Source organism: Paroedura picta, chromosome 16 (assembly GCF_049243985.1).
Source record: "Paroedura picta isolate Pp20150507F chromosome 16, Ppicta_v3.0, whole genome shotgun sequence".
Lineage (NCBI taxonomy): Eukaryota > Metazoa > Chordata > Lepidosauria > Squamata > Gekkonidae > Paroedura > Paroedura picta.
This window is the reverse complement of record NC_135384.1, coordinates 7,279,751-7,294,760: the sequence shown is the minus strand read 5'-3', so window position 1 is coordinate 7,294,760 and position 15,010 is coordinate 7,279,751. Positions and strand designations below refer to the sequence as shown.

Sequence of the window (15,010 nt, the reverse complement as noted above, 5' to 3'; positions counted from 1 at the left end):
GTCCCCGTTCCACCCGACTTTTGTCCTTACAAGTTTCCTAATCTCCAGTGTGGGGGTTTTCATTAGCAGAAAAGCTGTAGCCCAGGGGTGGCCAAAGTGTAGCTCTCCAGATGTCCATGGACTTCAATTCCCATGAGCCCCTGCCAACATATCCAGATGTCCATGGACTACAACTCCCATGAGCCCCTGCCATTTGGCCATGTTGGTGGGGGCTTATGGGAATTGTAGTCCATCAGCATCTGGATATGTTGGCAGGGGCTCATGGGAATTGTAGTCCATGAACATCTGGAGAGCCACCATTTGGCCACGTCTGCCCTAGCCCTACATGTATGGGTTCTCTTGCAGTGCGTTGTACGTTGTAGAGATCTAGGATGCAGATATCAGCACTGTGCAGAATCAAAACTGCAGTTCTTGGCAGATGGGACTCTAGACATGCCTCAGTGCGCGAAGAGGAAGGGGCGGGTTTTCATGCCCCCTCTTCCCAAGATCACCTCCTCGCATTCCAGATCAATTAGCTCGGAACAGCTTCTTACAGATGCCTCAGTTCTTTTCTGCAGTTATTAACGCCGATTAGCCTTGCCCGTCCCACATCTTAACAGGTGTCGAAGCAGCGGAGGGAGAACTTCCGCTGGAGTCCTCTTTTTAAACCGCCACAATTAGTTATGCAAAAGGGGCAGTTAAACGGAGAGGAGCGGCGCCCAGCAGGCGCGGAAGCCATTCCAGAGGCGTCGTTCTCGGGGTGCACGAAGACGTGTGTCGGGGCGGTGACCTGTGGGCTGTATAAAACGGCAAGCGCGTGTTAGCAGAAAGCAGGGCTGTAATTGCACCGGCCATCCGGCGAGCCGTGAAGCGATGCGCTTAAGCAGGAGCATCAATGCGAGCCGGGTTGCCTGACAAGTTGCGTGGACGTAGGCGGGAGGCGCTCTCGTCGAGAAGAGCACTTCCGAACTGTGAATCAGCTTGAGCTGACCCGTTTCATCTCGACTTGCTTTTAAACCTTTGGATCTATTTTGGTTCTTATGGTAATTATTTACTGCTTTGTTGCCTCTTGCATCTTTGTGAGAGATGTGAGTTTCTGTGATGGGAGATGGCCCTGAGCTGTTACGTTGAGACAAGCCATAAACTGAACAAGGAGGAACGGTAATCGTATGTGAGAGCCGGTCCATGGTTTGCTGCTGCACGGCTCTGTGGGTACACAGACAGACGCAACGGGTTTGGGGGATGCTCTGGAGGGTTATTAAGGGCTATCATTTGTCCTCTTTATGGTGCCTTGAATGTGCAGGGTGGCTGATCGCCTGCTTTGTTCCCACAACAGTCCTACAACTGAAATGTTCTTCGGAACAGATGTCCTCTTCCCTGGGTTCCCAACTGTGCCCCTCTTTTTCCTGCCGCCTCCCTATGTTTCTTGCTTCAGATCCTATCCTGTAGGCTGCAAAGAGGAAGAGAGCGCAAGAGAGCTCACCCCCTTCCATGACGTGCAGCATCTGCACAGAGGTGCACTGCTGTCTCTTCCAACCTCAGACCTTCGGTCACTACCAGAAGAGCAAAACAGGAGGCCCCGTAGGCAAGCACCCCGTGTCAAAGCCCCTAGATAGCATCCCCACTTCTAACCTTGTGGAGCCAGTATATCCTTGTGGGGAAAAGGGAGGGCTTTCCCACATTCCTCTGGGAGCCCCACTAGTAGCTGTAGCAGCTGGTGCCCCAACACAGCCAGAGGGCTTCCTGGTGGAAGGTCTTCCTGGCCCAGACTCCCTCAGGGCTGTCCCACCTGAAAAAGTGTCTGGTGACAGGTGAGGTGGGAAATGGAGGGGGGGATGGCCACCATGGTGACTGGGGAAGGGCAACCGGCGACCATGTGGGTGGGACCAGGGCTTTCCCATCCACACAACAGCCATTCTTGTCCTGCAGCAACCTTTCCTGAAACTTCACAGTGAAGCGAGTTTGGAAGAGATGAGCGAAAAGCAGGGGGAACCTCAGGAGTTGTGCAAGAGCACCACGGCCCTGGGGGAAATCAGGGGGAACACGCTCTTCCCGACACCATCTCTCCCGGGGCAGATGTCCCGTGCAGTAAAGCCCGGGGAATGAGAAAGTCATGTGTAGCTCTGTTTCTGTGTATGCATTTGGAGTGTGCCATTTGGGTGATGGTGGTTCCTTCCACGTGTACGTTTTGCTCCATATCCACCCCTCCCACTCCAAATTGGAGTGTCCCATCATCCACTTTCCAGGTTTCCCCCCACTTTGCAGTAAAATTTCCTAAATCTGACCTCTTTAAGGATTGCGACGTGCAGCCCACATGGGTGCCATTTTCCTTGCCTGATACCCCATGATTCCCATCCCTTCCTGTGCCACCAGAGGACTTTTCATGTCTTAAAAATAATAATAATAAATCAGCAATTGCTAGAACCGTGCAATAATGCTATAACGATCTATTGCCACGATCTGCTAATTCCTCTGAATTCCCAGCTTTCATTAAATAAGTAAGTCTGTAGCCTTTTTTTGTTGCGTGGGAACCTCTTTTTAATGAAAGCTGGAAATTCCGGGGAATTAGCGGGTCAGGCAGTAATATTATAGCAGTCTATTGCCACTAAGCCCCCAAAGCCCTCTGGTGGCCCATGAGAAGGGAAATGTCAGCGGTGGGGGAACAATGCAAGGGAAATAAGAGGCAATGGGCAATGTGGACATTCCATTGCAGCAATGCGAGATACACAGATACTCACCGAACACATGGAAGCAGAGTTCTGTCATGCTGTAGACTGCATAAGTATTAGCTGAGGTGTGCTTTAGCAGCTGTGTGAATACACATCTGCAGAGAGTTCCAAGGTAGTGGCGGAGGTAGGTGTGCACAGGGTGCATGCCTTTGTCTATTCATCTGCAGTGCATGCAGCACTACGTATACTTGTGCATTTATGCATCTGCAGAGTGTGCTTCTCGGTGACTTTTTCCTCTTCGCTGTCACTTGGCATTGGCATTTGGCACTTGCCACCCATCCTGGATCCATCCCAACGCCTGCTATCTTGGTTCCAGTTGGTTCTCTCGCTGGTATCAGAGCTTCTCAGGTGGACCAGAGGGCCCGACGGGTGGGGAGGATGGCATCAGGCAGGGAGGCGAATGATGTTCCGTTGGCGCAAACGCCAGCCAGGAATCATCCGCGCATTTCTGCCCAACTCAGCAGCTGCTCTCTGCCCTGTTCAGCCACCTTGCCCCAGGGATGCAATTGATCTTCATACTCTGGCCAGGATTGTGCGCTGGGAAAAGAGCAGTGTGTTCCTCCCAGGGCGTTACACTGCGCATAGGGAGGAGGTCGGACCTCTCGTGCCGAGCTTAGTCGGGTAGCCAGAGCATGGCCACTGGTGGCAACCTGCAGTTGGTAACATATTTCTCATGCCCTTGCAGCAGTCCCAGGAATGCAGTCTAGCCCTGGGAATGCAGTCCAGGGGACAGGAAACACAAGGTGGTGAATAGAATAGCATGGGTGGCTCTCCCGATGTGTCCAGCTGGCAGGGGCTGATGGGAATTGTAGTCCTCAGACATCTGGAGAGCCAAAGTTTGGCCACCCATGGCATAGAACATGTGGGGACCTCAGAAGGTCTGGAGGACTCAGTCTGGAGACTATGAAGACTCTAACAGCCGAGGGATATCAAGGAGGCCCAGGAAGAAAGAGTAGCCAGCATGGCAGGCGACATGAGCATGAGGACAACAGGCCACAGGGATTTCTAAAGCAGTTCCCTAAGTAGTCGCAATCAAAAGGGCTGGACCATAGGGAGCCCCAATCTTGGCTGGCTTCACCGAGCCAAGAAGTGGGCAGGAGTGTTGATAGGTGTCATGAGACATTTCTTAGTGGCTCTCCAAGCAAGTTCCCTCCTAGCCCCTGGGGGACCACCCAGCGGGAGTCCCAAAGCTCCAGGGGCTTTGTCTGGTCTAGCAGTTAATGACTCTGGCACGGAATGCCAAACCTTCCCGTCATCTTTTTGGAGTTGTGCCGATTCAATCCTTCAGACAGGAGAGAATATTCCTGGCCTGGGATTACTTGGATGTACGCGTTCCATTTCTTGTTTCTGGTCTGCAGTCCCTGCTTTCAGACTTGTCCCTGCTTTCCGAATTAGAAATGTCCGGGTTTGGCAAAAGGCTGGTGCAGTTTTGCCCATTTGACTGCAGGGGAATATCAGCTGGCACGGTTGTCCTCGGCCAGGCTTCCTCCTGTTGGTTTTCCCTCTCTCCAAGGGCCCACGAATTCGCCAAGTGGCAACTGACCAGGAGCAGGAAACTTGTCCAATGCCGCCGACTTCGTTGAAACCATGGCCGAAGCCAGAGGGCTGGGGCTAATTTGCATCTTAGAGAGTTGCAGAATTAACATCCTTGGCATGGCAGTTTCCCGAATGTGGCCGGTGGTGACCATTAGAATCGGAATCTGCAATTAAATATGCATCACTTCTGTCCTTCTCACCACTACTCTGAATTGCAGAGTCCCTCCATGGGCACTTCTTTAGGCAGAGGAACAGTTGCCCCATCTCAGTGCCCCCCCCATGTACATCCATATGCAATCCACCCACCCCGCCCCCAAGAACCTACCTGCCCCTTTATCTGAAGAGCTCGGGTCAGCTTACTCGCCTCTCATATTCCCATTTTACTCTCACAACAATCCTATGAGGTAGACTAGAAATGTAAACAATCTGTACACATGTTGAATGTGCGCATTCTGGAGTTCTGCCCTTCCAAATCCATAGACCAGGGGTGGCCAAACTGGTTCCCCAGATGTGCATGGGGCTCATGGGAATTGTAGTTCATGGGCATCTGGACAGCCATAGTTTGGCCATCCGTGCCATAGACCAGAGGTGGCCAAACTGTGGCTCTGCAGATGTCCATGGACTACAATTCCCATCCCTGCCACAGACTGTGATTGCTTAGGCCTGCATTGTTAGGCTCCTCCCACTGCCCTTGAAGGCCCGCCCACCCCTTGTGCCCAGTTCTTGACTCCATACCCTACACGGCATGTTAGAGCCCAGTAGGCATCTCATTGTGTGACAAATATAGTTCAAGTGCTTTATTTCACCATAAGTGGGGACTTGAACTGATGACAGTATACATCCTTTTCCCTACCGTTCAGAAAGAAAGCAAAGAAAAAGCACCACCAAACCATACAAAGGCTGGTTTCCTTCCAGTCTGCTCCCTGCCTATGAAGTGGGCGTTGGTAATTATTTTACTTCAAATGATCACTCGGGGGAAAGAACAAGGTGTGAAGGCTTACCATTAAAACATACTATTTCATTGATGAGAGATATGGAAGGAGACTTGAGTCAGACCTTCTGTGGGGGAGAGGATCCGCCCTCAATTCACCGCCCTTCGCTTGGATTCCCTTTAGACTGCTGGGGCACCTTGGAGTCTCATTTCGCCCCGTCTGGGAGGCGAACCAAAACGGCGGTGGCCTTTGGGCCCCAGAAAGGCTCCGGCAGGCGAGCTTTGGAACAGAAAAGCCAAGGAAGCGGTCGAATGAGCAGGGGCAAAGAAGGACTCTTGGCAAGGCTTTGCCCCCGTGATACGGGTCCCCCTCTTTAGGAAGACGCCTTGCGGAAGAGGGTTCGGAGGGCTTAATGGTCTAAGCGGAGGGAGAGGAAAAACACAGACTTGGGAGCCAGAGCTCTGGAACACTGTCGGGAGAGCACCGCCTGGGCCAGGGGTAGTCAAACTGCGGCCCTCCAGATGTCCATGGACTACAATTCCCAGGAGCCCCTGCCAGCGAATGCTGGCAGGGGGCTCCTGGGAATTGTAGTCCATGGACATCTGGAGGGCCGCAGTTTGACTACCCCTGGCCTGGGAGGAGGGGACACCGGCTTCTCAATGATGGTGGGTTTGTGCCATGGGATGAACAAGAAGGCCTGTGTCATCTGCCTTTATTCGTTCTTATTACGTGTCAACTTGATTTTTATGTAGCCTGTTAATCCGGACCAGGCCTGCCTGGTGGCCATGAGGCTGCTCAGCAAGGAGTTGACTTGATGAATCGACCGTCTGGGAAAAATTCCTCTTCCGATTGACATAAGGGGCCTTCCCGAGTCTCTGTGGCCGGTGGTTTTTGGTTGCTCCCTTGAATCATTTTGACTTCTCTGTTTATTTCACCCCACGATCTTAATCACGTGGGGGGTAATCTGTCGGGGAGGAAAGGAAATTAATGCCAATGGCTCCCAACCAAGCCTTGAAGGAGCACATTTGTGGAGAGACCTTGTGGCTGCGCGGTCTTGAATGCACAGCAGCGGAAACAAAGTTGTGGGAGGCGTCCTCGTAACCTGGCGGGAAGAAGGCCCACCGAGCGGAGGTTACGGCAGATAAAGCTGCTGCCTCTTAACTGGGGAGATGAAAGCCACGGGAGCTTGGCCTGGCAGTCATTGGAGGACTTCCATCAGGACGTGAGAGAGAGGACAGGCCACAGGCCATCAGGCAAAGCTGCTGTAACTGGGGGGGGGAGAGGGGGACCAGCTTGCAGCCACTGGATTCTGCCTGGGGGACGGAAAGCAGGGAGGAAAAAGGCGAGGAGAGACTCTCAGCGCGGAGGATGCAAGGAGCGCGTGGAGATGTTGGCGGAGCTGGTTTGGATTAGCGTCCACTGTTGTCATTACTTTATTTATAGTCTCTCATTGAGACCGAAGGCCGGTTGCATTGAGCCCGTCTATCTGGAAGCAGCCCCGGCCCATGGAGCCTAAGCAAAGAGCAGTGGGAAGTCTGACATCAAGCTGGGGAGGGGACAGAGCAGTAGCCAGCAGCCGGCTGTTCTCCTCGACCCTGGGGTCCTGGCACTTTGAGACTTTCCTCGCCTGGTGGTTTTGTTTCCTGGGTCCCTCTTCACTTTCCATTGAAAAGCTCGCTTCGAGGAAAGGCATGGCTTTGGCCAAATCGTTCACCGCTCGGTTTGGGTCTCCATCTTCTCCTTTCCAGGGCACAACAAAGCACACTGACCAGTGAACGGAAGGGAAGGAAGAAATGCTTTCCCAGCGTCTGATCCAGGACTGCAGAGGTCTGAGAGTTCGGATGCAGCTCTTCCTTTCCTTCTGGCTCTTCGCCACAGCCCAATTGTTCTCTTCCTCCTGAAGGACCCCTTTCGTTTCACTCCCTCAAGACCCATGATCCCCAGAGCGTGGGAATCGCACGATTGCTAAAACTCAGTAAACTTAACAAGGGGTGGCAAGGTGGGGTGATGGGCTGGTTCTTCAATTAGAGGGTGATAGATACGTTTGGAAGCCTAAGGGAGAGAGGGAGGGGAGCTCAGGTGGCCAGGTGAAGGGGGTGGACTGTTATTTAAGAGCATTGGGGGAAGATGCAGCCAGTACTTTCTGGGCATGCTTCCTGGTGGTCTCTCAGTTTTGGCGGTTTTGGCTGTGCCTGGGCATATGTATTGTTTTGTTTATCCTCAGCTTTTCATCCCCAGTTGGGACTCACAGCAGTTTACATTGTTCTCTATTGGATCATCATCACAACCCTGTGAGGTAGGCTCGGCTGAAAAAGTATGACTGGCCCAAAGTCCTCCAGTGAGCTTCCACGGCACTTGCAGGGATTCCAACCTGAGAATCCTAGCTGTCTTAACCACTCCACCGTGTGACTCCTTAATTGTAAGATCCTTGTGAGGTCATCCAGTGAGGAAGTTGTGGCTTTTGGAATGTCGCTATTCCAAAAGCAACAGAAGAGCCTTTGGGTGCTGGCAACTGGGAGGCTAGAGGCCTTATGTACGTCCCCCGGCAAGCCAAATATGTCTCCTGAAGTGCATTATGCTCAGCTGGTTCCCACAGGCTTGTGGGCCCTGGCCCACGAGAGGTGAGCCTGTCCGGTTCTGGCCCTTACCTGGTGGAATGAGTTCCCAGAGAAGACACAGGCCCTGTCACTACTGACTCCCTTCTGCAGGGCCTGCAAAACGGAGCTCTTCCACCAGGCCTTTGGCTGAGGCCAGGCTCCCACCCCCACCAGATTCTGGCTTCCATCATGGGAGGGCAATGTGGGAGAAGCCTGTAAGGATGCGGATGTCGTTTGAGAATGTTATAGTTTTAACTTGTCTTGTTTTATGTGATGCACACTGGGCCGAAAAGGGCGGCCTTATAAATCGAACTATAAATAAATAAAATAAAAATAATCGTATCTCCAGTGCATGTAAAAGGGGGAGAAGCTGATTGGAGGGGATGGGGGTTAATGGGACCCACTTTTGCTGACAGAGCAAGCTTTGGCTTCTCAACCGCGTTCAAGCTCACCCATCAGCAAAAGCAGTTGTCCGTTTGAGCTCCAAGGCCCCAGATGGTTATTCTTTCCCCTTTCTCCACCCTCTTCCTCCTTGCCTGTCCTCGCTTTCCTCATCTGCTGGTCGCTTTTAGGGGGAACGTAGAGGCCCTGCGAGATGAGCCTGCCCCCGGGCACCCCCGCTGCTAGGATGCTCTTTGTTATGGCCCTGGCCTGCGCCAGCCCTTTCCTGGACCTGCGGCCACGCTCCGTCAACGTCGCCATCATCTTCAGCGGCTCGACTTACACGCCCGAAAGTGCCCGGTTCACGCCAGAGGACTTCCGCAACTTCTCCATGGAGATCAAGCCCATCCCGGTGGTCCTGAACGACACCAACCCCCGCAGCCTCATCGTGCGCCTCTGCGATGTGCTCTCCTCCCTGCACATCCACGGCGTAGTCTTTGAGGACGACACGCGCACCGAGGCCGTGGCCCAGATCCTGGACTTCATCTCAGCCCAGACTTCCGTTCCCATCATTGGCATCAATGGAGGATCAGCCATCGTTCTCACGCCCAAGGTAAGAGCGCGTTCCGAGTCCCGAGCCGTCTGAAACCCACGGTCCTGGGCTGTGCTTTCCTCTGTACTGAAAATAAACAATCTAAACTCTACCCTAGAACAAGTTTTGCAGACTAAATATATGGCGGAAATTTGCTCACATCAACCTGTTTCACATGCCTGATGGGTCAGGGTCGCAGGAGCTGTAGCACAGAATACAGGAGACCTCCTTTCAGACTATTAAAGAGTAGAACGTAGACCCAGCAGAGATATACTGAGGGGCTCTGGTTAGGACGGAGGGACACTGGGAGAGCTGAGATAACAATGGAGATGTCATTCATGCTTAAGAGAGAAGATATCCTTAGAGACAGATAGATGGGCATTAGCGCATCGGAGAAGAAGACGGCTTTCGGCAGGCTATTTTCCTCCACTCAGCCTTTTTTGGAATTGCTCTCATCCATGGGAGGGTGGGGGTTTCACCAGAACTGCACACAAGCATTTTCCCTCATCGTAAGTATTCCGAAAACTCTCCCATGGCACAAGGTGTCTGGGTTGGTCGTGTAGGGCTGCAGCTTTGGACCGAGAAGCAGTTGCCTCCATCTTTTTCTTTCACCCTCTCCCCTCCATCAACCTAGGAGAAAGGATCGACCTTCCTGCAGTTGGGTTCATCCACGAAGCAGCAGTTGCAAGTCATGTTTGAGGTCCTTGAGCAGTACGATTGGACGGCCTTTGCCATAATCACAACGCACTTTCCCGGCTACGAAGATTTCATCGATTACATCGAGGTCCTGACCGACAGCAGTTTCATTGGCTGGGAGCGCCGCAACCGCGTGATCCTCAATTTCACCAACGATCCAGACGGGGCGCTCCTCAAACGTCAGCTCGGGGAGATAAACGCCCGCATCTGCCTTCTCTACTGCTCCCGCGAAGAAGCCGAAAGTATCTTCCGCGCCGCTCGGGAAATGAAGCTCACAGGGCCCGGATACATCTGGTTCTTGGCAGGTGCCAACTTTGGCCAAACGGAGTACGTGCCTGACCACCTCCCGGAAGGACTCTTCATGGTGCTTTCAGCAGGATGGAAGGATGATCTCTACCGCAGGGTGCAGAATGGCGTGGCCATCATCGCCAAAGGAGCGGAGGCCCTCTCCCAGGTCTACGGCTCAATCCCCAAGTTCAACAACGATTGCCGGGCGCCCAACCTCACCCAGATCAACGAGAACCTGCATCGGTTAGCAGGGAAGGAGGTGTGGGGAGGGGAGGGGGCCGGCGGGAGGTGGAGTTGAGGGCAGGAGAAAAATGCTGTGATCGGCAGGGAACAGATGTGTCTTCTTTCCATTACTTCCTTTCCCCTGTCCATCAGAGAAACCCTAAATTCCTCTCATACACATGGGCATGAACAGACATGAAGCCACCTAATACTGAATTACACCATTGGTTCATCTCAATTTTTTTACTGTTAAAAACCCCTTAAATGTTCTTCAGGGTTCAAGAAACCTCAGAAGTGGCGCAATCATGCAGGATAAGGTTGGGAAGCAGAGCTGTGGACACGCCCTCCCAGGGCCCCGCCCCTGCCCACCCCCTCTAGGCCCATCATTGGCCATTTTGGGAGGGTGGGTGGGTCAACATGACCATGTATGGTCATATAAACCCATCAAGAAATCCCAGGGTTTCACAAAACTCTGGTTGAGACAGCCTGATCTAGATCAGTGTTCTATACTCAGACTGGCAGCCAGACCCTGGCTTCTCAGCTAACGGTCTTCCATATCACCTGTTATCTGCTTCTTTCAACTGGAGCTATTGGGGACTGAACTTGAGTCCTTCGTGTTGAGAAGATGCTCTACCATTAAGCTACAGCCCCAACCTCTATTTACTGCTCATTTGTGAAGAATCCATTCCCTCATTCATCCCTCTCACCATCCCACTGTTGTACAACTGACACATCCTCCTCACTTCACTCTTTTCATTAGTGCCTCCCCATACAGCCTGTCAGCAGCCTGAATAGCCCACCTCGACCTGGGCTCATCAGAGCTTGAGAGCTAAACATGGTTGACCTTGGTCAATATTTGCATGGGAGACCACCAAGGAAGACAGGAGTTGTTACAGAGCAGACGTGGCCAAACTGTGGTTCTCCAGATGTCCATGGACTACAGTTCCCATGAGCCCCTGCATGTGCTGGCAGGGACTCATGACAATTGTAGTCCATGGACATCTGGAGAGCCACAGTTTGAGCTCCCTAGTTATAGAGTTAGGCTTTGGCAAGCAATCTTTGCTTGTTTTTTGCCTAAAATGTTCTGTGGGTGGGGTTGCCATTAATCAGTTGCAACTCAACATGCACGTTCTTCTTTGTCTTCATTCAACTTGCTCCGGTCAGAGGCCTGAAAGGACCTTTCTGTTCTTAGTGTTACAGGGCCTAAAATGTGAGATGTAAGCCAGTTATAGAGGCCAGTGGCAAACCTTGTGGGGAGAGGCAGAGTGTGAAGCTAGAACAGAAGCACCGACTGGGTGGGCTTTGGGTTGAAACTAAAGAGCTCCCGTCACGCCTCTTCACAGGTACTTCATGAACGTCACGTGGGGACAGAAGGATTTTTCTTTTAACGAGGACGGGTACCTCATCAACCCATCCCTGGCTGTGATTTCCCTCAACAAAGAACGCATTTGGGAGGTGGTGAGTTTGAGGGAGGTTTGTGTGTGTGTGTGTGTATAGGGGGGAGATGGACTGCTGTGGTGAGGAGGAAGGATGTTTATGAGTCAGGGAGGGAGGTTAAAGTGGAAATCGGAGGGTTGGTGTGAACTGGTGACAGTGTACCCATTGAGTGGCAAGGCCAAGTTTAGAAATAGGATGTTGACAGGGTAATAATTTAGAACGTAATACATTTAGAACTAGGTACAAAAGTAGGAATAGGTTTGGGGAAAAAAACAATGGGGGGTTGTAAACACACACAGTAGAAAAGCCATTAGCTAGATCCCTGCTGTAGGGAAAACCACCATCGACACATCAACCCTCTACGGACTGACCCAGGTGTTTGGCAACAGATAATAACAATAATAACTTTATTGGTATAGCCTGCCCTTCCTGGTTGTCTCAGATACATCACAGAAGGAGGCCGGCAAAGCAAGGCACTCCACGTTACTTGTGCTCATAAGCCAAGCTGAACGAATCAGGCAATGCCACCCTGGTGTGGCTGGCCGGCCCGGTTGGGTGTGTTTCTGGCTCCAGTTATTGGTCGGCCCTTCAAGTGTGAACCCAGGGCATGAATCCACTGGATCATCCCCATGGAGACTAGTCCCCTAGAACCCTATGTCTTGTGTTTGTCGTGGACAGCACAAAGGAAGGGGAAAGTAGAGGGGTTCTTTTGAGAATGGATGCGATTCTCAGACAATAGTTTCCGAGTTTGAACAGAAGACCCAGAGGCTGCTCTAGGGAAGGTGCAAAGTAGAGTGGGAAAACTTCTGGAACGGACCAGCTGGACCGAAGGGTTGGGGTGTATCTAACCTTTCCTCTCTGCCCCGGGAGGCAGGTGGGAAGGTGGGAGCACAGAGTCCTGACCATGAGGTACAGCAAATACCAACCCGTGGATGAAAACAACCACCTCACTGTGGCGACGCTGGAGGAGAGGCCCTTTGTGATCGTGGACGACATTGACCCTGCCACTAAGACCTGCATCCGGGACTCAGTGCCCTGCCGCCACCCTCTCAACCATACCAACAGGTATTTCTCTGCCGGCCAAGTTCCCCCTACTGGTGGCCTAAGATTTCAGTTGTCTTTGACGTCCTCCCCTTCCTTGGGAACGCCGAGGACGGCTTCTGGGGGGCTCCCAAGTGACCTCCCCTCCGCACACAGGTCAGCAGCCATGAGACATCAGCTGCTGCCAGACTACTGACTTGACTTCTCCTTCTCTGCGCCATTCACAGCAATCATTTGGAAAAGAGATGCTGCAAAGGGTTTTGCATCGACATTCTGAAACGTCTGGCCAAGAATCTGGGTTTCACCTACGATCTCTATCTGGTCACCAACGGCAAACATGGCAAGAAGGTCAACGGGATGTGGAACGGCATGATTGGAGAGGTAGCCCCCTTTCCTTCCTGGTGATTTCAGATTGGGGCTCCCACATCCCGATATAAGGACCAAGGCTGTGTTTTTCTCTTACAGAATTAAGGAATCCCGGTTCTGCGGTCCCCACCCCCATACCCTAAACAAAAAGTAGTGACCCTACCTCACCTCTTAGAGAATCCCTAGGCTGGCTCTTGAAGGCTGCTTGACCGGGGCTAACCTATCTTGCATGATTCTGCCCATCCCTAGATTCCATTTCCAATATCCGCACTGCAGAGTGGAGGGACAGCAAGCGTGGAGAGGTATCCATGAAGCTCACTGGGTGAAGATGAGCCAGTTACCCTCTCTCAGCCTAACTTGCCTCACAGGGTTGTGAGGAGAAAGTGTGGGGAGGTTGTACTTCACCATTCAGCTCCTTGGGAAAAGGGCCAGATAAAAATGTGACGGATAAACAGGGCCTTGTCCTGTGAGCCGGGTTATTCACTCACAACTGGTAGACGTCTGTCTGGAGAACCGGGTTTGATTCCCCAACCGCACATGAAACCAGCTGGGCCAGTCCCAGATCTCTCAAGCTCTCTCAAGCTCTCTCAGCCCCACCGACCTCACAGGGCACCACTGGTGAGAATGGAAGGCGACTAAGCTGCTTTGCATCTCTCCATGGTAGAGCAGGGATCCCCATCCAGGGGTCTGCAGGAGCCAACTCCTCTTATCCGGAGAACGCAGGAATCCTGACGCTCGGCACTCCCTCTGTCTTTCTGTCCCCCCCCCCCAGGTATTTTACCTGCGAGCGGACATGGCCATCGGATCCTTGACCATCAACGCGGAGAGAGCGGAAGTGATAGACTTCTCTGTGCCCTTTGTGGAGACCGGAATCAGCGTCATGGTGTCCCGCAGCAATGGGACCGTTTCACCTTCTGCCTTCCTAGGTGAATGCCCAGCCCCAGAATGGGGCAAAGGCAACAGTGGGGCGGGAGGGGTGGTGTGCGGTGGGTGAGCAGCCCGGTTTCCGAACAAGGCCCCTGATGGGACAGGCGTCCTAGTCCTCCCCATCCTCTCTCCTGACGATGCTACGCAATTCCTCCCCCCCCCCCTCCAGTCTCCAAAGAGTCCCTGCGATGGTTGCGTCTGAATCTGTGAAGGGTAATTCGGCTGTCCTGGATAATGGAATGCCTCCTACAACAGGGAAGCCTGTTCCGATGCCAGCTGGCAAGCTCCGAGGGAGCAGAACACGGCCTTCTCCTTTAGTCAGGACTTTGTGCAGTGACATTCTAACTTGACTTTTGAAGGTCTGGGTTTTAATAAGGCCCTTTCCCCTAGCTCCGTGCTTAGCGTCGGGTTCCGGCGTTCGGATTGGCCGTTGCCACGCTGAACTTTTGTTTGCCGCCTCTAGCATCGGGAGTGGGAGAGGGGGTTAATACACTTAAAAATAAATGGTCACGTATCTCCTGCGGACGCTGTGGCCTGGCTCTTAGGGAAGGCCCGAACTGGGAGATGCATTTTGATGAGGCCAAGCCCCTTTCAGCAGGTTGCGTGCCCCAGGTGGCTTCTGTGGACTGCCAGCACAAGGCTCCCTTGAGCCATTCAGGGGGGGGGGGCTGTCTTATCCGGGCAAACCTTTTCCATTTCTCTGGGGACTCTTTCCTGTATACCTTAGATAGTCGTCGTGACCCTGGGGTAACTCTGTTTCCCTCCCTGGCGATTTAACCCTCCTGCCCCATCTGTTTCGCGTGAGCAGGCAATGCCTTTGGGCTCCTGACGGGGCTCTGCCCCCCGTGGATTTCCTGAGGGGCATGGGAATTGTCAGGGCCAACGTTGACAGGACTGAGGCGTCCACACAGCTGCATCCCTGTCTGCTGGTTCACGGGTGAAGCAGGAGGCAAGGGCTCATTTCTTGAGAACCAAAACTGGCGCATAGATGTGAAAAGAGCTCAGCACTCCCCCTTCCTACCACAGTACAGTGTGGATAGGAGCATTTTCTTCTCCAGATCTTAGGAAAAACGCTTTCCTGAGCAAAGGTGCAGCGAGGTAAGGGAAGGACAGGGCGCGGTTTTGTTCCCTTCTACTTCCTGCAAAACTAAAAATAAAAATAGAGCCCTTCCACAGTTCTTACATGCTGGCAGACAGACAGGGGAATAAATACAGGGGACCCCCCTCCTGTGCAGTTTGACAGGGTGGGGGGAGTACATGCACATGCACCCTAGGGCTCATCCACAG

At 52.7% G+C, this 15,010-nt stretch overlaps 1 protein-coding gene and 1 long non-coding RNA gene across 4 annotated transcripts in view; one reads left to right on the top strand and one right to left on the bottom strand.

Annotated features, from left to right (window-relative positions):
• The window catches only part of LOC143825595 (uncharacterized), a 74,257-nt gene that overhangs the window by 1,811 nt on the left and 57,436 nt on the right, over nucleotides 1-15,010 (bottom strand). The gene's annotated exons all lie outside the window — the stretch shown is intronic.
• Nucleotides 1-15,010, top strand: part of GRIN2D (glutamate ionotropic receptor NMDA type subunit 2D) — a 51,836-nt gene that overhangs the window by 11,000 nt on the left and 25,826 nt on the right. For all 3 annotated transcript variants that reach the window (XM_077313714.1, XM_077313716.1, XM_077313715.1), the window contains 6 exons: nucleotides 8,346-8,767; nucleotides 9,381-9,973; nucleotides 11,296-11,410; nucleotides 12,264-12,454; nucleotides 12,658-12,811; nucleotides 13,569-13,722. In XM_077313714.1, coding sequence (XP_077169829.1) covers nucleotides 8,369-8,767; nucleotides 9,381-9,973; nucleotides 11,296-11,410; nucleotides 12,264-12,454; nucleotides 12,658-12,811; nucleotides 13,569-13,722 — 1,606 coding nt within the window. In that variant the 5' untranslated portion in view covers nucleotides 8,346-8,368. The remainder of the gene's footprint in view (nucleotides 1-8,345; nucleotides 8,768-9,380; nucleotides 9,974-11,295; nucleotides 11,411-12,263; nucleotides 12,455-12,657; nucleotides 12,812-13,568; nucleotides 13,723-15,010) is intronic.